The 5,953-nt window shown below is 53.4% G+C and overlaps 1 protein-coding gene across 1 annotated transcript; it reads right to left on the bottom strand.

Moving 5' to 3' along the window:
- Positions 1-733: 733 nt before the first annotated feature.
- BTG2 (BTG anti-proliferation factor 2) lies at positions 734-5,236 on the bottom strand. Its single transcript, XM_052815305.1, has 2 exons — positions 5,054-5,236; positions 734-4,001 (listed from the first exon to the last, which is right to left on the bottom strand). The coding sequence occupies exons 1-2, from the start codon at positions 5,214-5,216 to the stop codon at positions 3,661-3,663; spliced, it is 504 nt and encodes a 167-aa protein (XP_052671265.1). The 5' UTR covers positions 5,217-5,236; the 3' UTR covers positions 734-3,660.
- Between the last annotated feature and the right edge of the window lie 717 nt (positions 5,237-5,953).

Raw genomic sequence — 5,953 nt, 5'->3', positions numbered from 1 at the left:
AAATCAGGTCAGCTTGAAGGAGTGCAGATGGGGGTTAAACACAAGCTGGACATCCCCATGCTAGGGAGCAGGGTTACAGCTCCATGCTGCAGTCACCAGCCTCTCAACATGGCCAAAACAGGATCTCCTGTGAATCAACCCCAGCTGCCTTTATCATGACAGGCCCAGAGCATCCTCCACACACCTGAACATTTCAATCCCATCTCTCACCCTTCCTCCTCTGCCTGCTCAGTCACCCCTGAAAGGACAGTGGGGGCAGGGAGGCTTAACCAGGAACTGCCCCATGCCTCACTCGGATCATCAATCGCTTCTTTCCAAGACTTCATTTATACCGTTCCGAGGGTTAGGCAAGAGATCTGGCAGTTGACTACATAACACCTTCATGCCCTGGCAGGACACAGGATTTCTACAATCCTGCACTGAATAAATCCACCGCTGCCCAAGCCAGAACACAGCAGTCAGCACAGGGAAGAAGGCAGGACACCCACAGCCACACATTAGTCATCAGAACAATTCCCAGCCTTAATTCCTCAGGTTTAGAGGGTCAAGTTTAGAGTCAGCATGTTGACTAAGCAGCTTTTTTCTAAACCTCCTCCTTGACACAGCTGGATATTAACAGTCATCCACACTTTAACCAAGCTCACAGCACTCACAGTGTGGGATTTAGGCTGCAATCCCAACCCTCACCCTCTTTGCAAGCATACAACAGTTCCCAGCAAGAAAACAAGGCTCATTTATAGTGCTACATTTTTATTAAAGTAACAAAAGCATACGTCTGTCAAAGGATCTGTACATTCTGTATATAAAAACACTACTATACAATTAGTAACCATCCACTCCCTCCTCCAAGTGTAGCTTACAAACTTTCTATCATTTTCACCAAATACAAAAAGCAGGTCCCGTTCAACAGTCCAGCTTGTTAAAAAAATTACAGGAAACCCCTCAAATACACTGTCTCAAAATACACACCATTCAGCTCTGCAGTTGAGTATCAGGCTTGTAGGCAGAAGGCAACAGAGCACATTAATTCACAGCTTTTACATGTAACCAGCTACAAGAGAGAAATGGATTATACCCAGATTTGGTTGGTTTTGAAGCTAAACACAGACACCTTTAACATTAGACTCCTCCACACCAGGGACAAAAGAATGAGACTTGGCTATTTTGGTTCTGGAAGTGGGGGGCATGTTAAGAATAATTATAGTGTATTCCTTTGGTGTGGGCTGTTGTTCCTGAAAAACTTTTCTGGTAAGAGCGAGGGAACAGAGTGAAAGTGGGGGGGTAAATCTTAAGACCGCTTTGATCATGATAAATTACAACACAAGGAAGTAACAGCCTTCAGGAAACTCCACATCCAGCCAAGGAGTCCAGCAAGCAAAGCAAACGATGCTTATCCTGGATGCAGTTCTCATCGTGGGCTTTCCATGTAAGCAGGTTAAGTGAGGACTCCAAAAAGCACCGAGATCCCTTTTCCTTGAAAAGGGAATTTGCTTTTTGGAAGTTCCCAAGTACTCCCCTCTTGGTGAGGTCACCTATTGCACAAGTTCACCAAGGGAAAAAACCCCAGTGCTTCATTTCAGCTTCTGCTTTGCTGACATGAGAAATTCGAGTGATGCAGAGGGAAGTGATGCAACTTCAGAGCCACAGTCTGTTATTACTGTTCAAGGACAAATAACTCACCACTTGACATTTTAAAAGAATCTAAGATTTGAGGCTAGTTTCCCAGTTCTGGAATTCATGATTTGAAGCTTACAAAAATCTGAACTTACTTTTCCACATTAGTAGTCAGACTTGGGGAGCTGTGTTGAATTTTTTTTTTTTTTTTTTTTAAGATATTAAATAACAAGCTCAGAACTGTGGAAGATGGGAGGCTTCCTTCCTCTCCCAGAGCGCCCAAGATTTGGAAATATATTGCACAAATGTCTGAGAACTTGATTCATCAAAGGCCGGGCAAGAACAACTCTGGTTATGCCAGTCAGCTGCCAGGTCAGAAAAGAGGAAGGTAAAAAAAGTGTGCTGAGACAAATCTGGGAAAGTTTCATTACAAACAGCCATGTCAATGCCCTGCTTTTTCAATCACTTCTCCCAGGATCACTGGAGGAGCACCAGCTGGTTAGTAAAAAGGCAACAGACATACAACATCCTGGTAAAGGCTCATTCCCAACAGGTAGGTGAAGTTCTTGGGACGGCACTTTCAGCTCCCATCCCATTTGCAGTTAGCCAGAGCAGTTTAAGGGCCAAATCCTGAACAACACTTGGGCAAAGTCTCCCTGAAAACAAGTACCACTGGGACTCCAAGAGGAGCTTTGCTTGAATAGACAGAGCACAGGACCAGGCATTAATTGTGCAAAACAGTTATGTACCAAGAGATTGGAACCAAACGATGCCCCTTACCAAGTTATCAGTGGAGACAGGGACAGCCACATGCTGATCACACAGAGGAGGAAGAGAGGGAAGAAGTGCTGTGACTTTAAAAGTAACATTAGGACACCAAAGCATCTGAGCATCCCACACGCAGGGGGAAGAGACCCCCAACCCTTCTGATTAAGGGATAGGGCAAAGGGGTTCTCACACACCCACCTCTACAGCACAAGGCGAGTTGCTTCAGCTCTTCTGGAGAAGCGAAACGGCAAGTCATCAGCTTTGGATTAGGCAACTTTTGCAAGCGAGAGGCCAGACTCCACTCTTGGAGCACAGAGAGGCCACACAAAAGCAGGTCATGGGCTGATGTCTAAGCCACACATAGCAGAAAGGCTTTGTAATTCACAGCTGTTCAGTGCTGGTTTCAGGGTCTGGAGTACCCTTCTCGGTGTGCAGCAAGCAGTGGGTGATAGCCAGGTACTGGGGAGCACCAGGAACGAACAGTACCACAGTGCCACCACAGTAGCTGCAACATTCATCTTGGGGACGTTCTCTGCACAGCCTGACCCCCAGTGCATCTCTGCCTTGCTCCACTTCAGAAGACACCAATACCCAAGTGGCCCCTTTCGGTCCAACAGCAGACAGGAAAGATGGAGGGGTTGGAGACAGGCCATGCTCACCCTCACTTTGTGCTGGGAGTGGGGCAGAGCAGAGCTGCAATACTCACGGAGTGAGTCCACAGGAGATGTGCGAGAGCAAAGGAGAGGGACCCCATGGTCCCTGGCATCACCCAGACCTGAGGCAGGTTCCCCCAAATGCTATATCCAGGCCCGAGAGATCAGACCAGCTGGGGAGTGAAGAAGTTAGTGGAGAAAAGACAGCAGCTCCTTCGTCCCCTCTCCAACAGTATTGCAATACTTGGCAATACAGCAATACTGTTGGATACCAGAATGGTGAGAAGGTGACACAGACATTTCCCACCACCAAGCCACACTTCCCAGCCTGGCTCTTCCCCCTCATCCTCCATTCCAAGCTGCCCAAGTGAGCAAGCCAGCCCAAAATTGCCATCCAACACTAATTAGGTAGATATCGGCTTCATAATAAAAACTCACAAGCTTGCAACAGCTTTAAAAAAGGCACCCAGAACACCGCTTCTGTTCAAAGCGGTGCCCAATATTTTAATTTTGGATTTTCTTGGATTTTTTTAAAAAATATAAATAGCTCTTCATCTTAAAAATAGATCCTCAGGTGAGGTATACAGTAGCCTGTGTCTTGGCAGTGTAAGGACAAGAGGAGTATTTAGCTGGAGACAGTCATGATGTAGTTTTTGGAAGGACTGGTACGACCTAACATCATCTGGTTCTTACAGGTAAGCATCCCATAGGAGCTCACAGGTTTTGTTGCAGTCGCTTCGTATAAGACACAGATGGAGCCATCCTCACCGATGCGGTATGAGACCTCGTAGGGGTCTACCCAGAGTGTGAGCTCACTGGGCAGGAGCTGGTAGAGCTGCGGTAGGCTGAGTCCGATCTGGCTAGCTGCCTTGCTGATAATGGGGTCCATTTTGTGATTGATCCGGATGCAACGATACCCAGAGCCTTTGAACGGTTTCTCAGGAAACCAGTGATGTTTGTAGTGCTCTGCAAGGGAAGCGAGAAGGGAACAGTGGTGAGCAGGCGAGCAGCAGCTGTGAGGAGGTCTGTGTCCTGCTGCAGTCCCAAGGGGGTCCCACACCTCGCTGCAGGCAGAGGAAACCAAGTCCTCCTTAGGCTGCCTCCATCAGACAGAGGCTCCAGAGCCAAGCACTCAACTGTTCAGCTGCTGCTTGCTCCAGGCACTGGAGCACAGCTCTTCGGGTCCTAGAAACCCCAGGCAAGATGGTGCCATGGGGGCTGTAGTGACAGGACCCCAACACCTTCTTGTCCCGACCACCGGGGTGGCCGGGGTAGATACCATATCACCAACAACAAACCACCACAGTCAGAGTTTAACCTCCAGGTCATTCTCCAAGTTCAGGGGCATGTCACCATCCCTTATCACAACAACAGCAGCAAACAAACCATCCCTTCTTAGGGCTGATATCACAAGGCTGTGTTCAGCTGGGAGGAGACCCTTGAACCACCCAGTTAGTGCTGAGCCCCAGACGTGCCCATCAGGAGGGGAGAGCCAAGCCCCACTGACACAGGGCTGAGCCCCTCTGGCCAGGGGACAGGGCACACAGAGCAGCTTTGGATTATTCATATCAAGCTGCATCAAGAGGGCTTCAAGCAGACAGGCTGCTGCTGGGAGAAGGCAGGGGAGCTCTACAAGACCCTCAGCAGGGAATCTGCTCATCTTCAGGGCTCAGGCAGCTGCTGCCCAGGACCCCACAGGGACACAGGTGGGTGCCCAGGGAGGCACACAGATGCCTGCCAGTCCCGTGAGGGACATAGGTGGGCACTCAAGCAAAGGCACAAATAGGTATCCAGCACCAAGGGTGACACAGGTGGGCACCCGACCCAAGAGGACACAGGTGGGCAACCAGGGAGGGACACCAGGTCCTTGCAGCAACAGAGGGGCACCGGAGGACACCAGTGGGCGCCCGGCCCCGAGGGTGAGAGGAAGAGCACGAACACGAGTGGGCTTTTCTCGCCCCGGACCTTCCTCCCCGCATAAGCCGATCTCTTCCCCGGCCGGCGGGGCCGCGCCTCACCTGCGAGCGCCTCCCGCAGCGCCCCGCTGAAGACCTGCAGCTGCTGCTCGCTGACGCAACCCCGCGTCCGCAACAGGCTGGAAACGAAACCCACGGCGGCGGCGATCTCGGGCACCATATCGGCCCGCGGGCCGCCGCGGCGCTGGTTCTGGCGCTGGCTCATGCTGGGCTCCCGGGCGGCGGGTGCGGGGGAAAGGCGGGGACAAGGCGGCAGCGGCGGCGCTGGCTCCGGCACCGCGATCGCCTCGGCTCGTTCTGCGCCGCCCGGCTCCGCGCCGCCTTTAAATAGGGCAGACCGGGGAGGCGTCATCGGCGCGGCGGCCCCCATTGGCCGAGAGGGCGCGGTATGCTAATAGCGCCTGACCTCAGCGCAGTGGAAGGAGTGACGTCGGCGCCGCGATGACAATAGCGGCGGAGCGGGGGGGGGGGAAGTTACCGGAGAGCTATTTTTGGGGCTGACCTGGGAGGAGGAGGAGGAGGAGGAGGAGGAGGAGGAGGAGGGGGCCGAGGCTCGGCCCACCCCAGCTCCCGCACCCCCACCCAAGCTCTCCGCACCCCCCTGCTCCAGGGCAGAGGCTTCCCTCTCAGCCCCGGGGCTGCGGCACCCGTGGGCTCCGGGTGTCGGGGGGGGGATCGGGGGTCCCTGGCAGCTGCCGGTACTCGAGGTGACCCACGGGAGGTGGCGGCCGTGGGGACGGGAGGGCAGGGCAAGGGGTCCCCGGGCAGTTCTGAGCGATGGACCCGCCCCCTCCAGATCCCGGATCGGCCCAGGTGCCCTTTGCCGCCGCGGGGATGCCGATGTCGGGGCCCCCCCGGCTGCCCCCGGAGCCGCGGCGGCCTGCGGAAAGCCAGTCCGGTCCCGCTGCCCGCCGCAGCCCAGCCTCCCCGGCCTGCTGCAGG

Source organism: Harpia harpyja, chromosome 19 (genome assembly GCF_026419915.1).
Source record: "Harpia harpyja isolate bHarHar1 chromosome 19, bHarHar1 primary haplotype, whole genome shotgun sequence".
In the NCBI taxonomy this organism is placed as follows: domain Eukaryota; kingdom Metazoa; phylum Chordata; class Aves; order Accipitriformes; family Accipitridae; genus Harpia; species Harpia harpyja.
The sequence above is the reverse complement of the archived record's forward strand: the minus strand, read 5'-3'. Positions and strand labels throughout refer to the sequence as shown.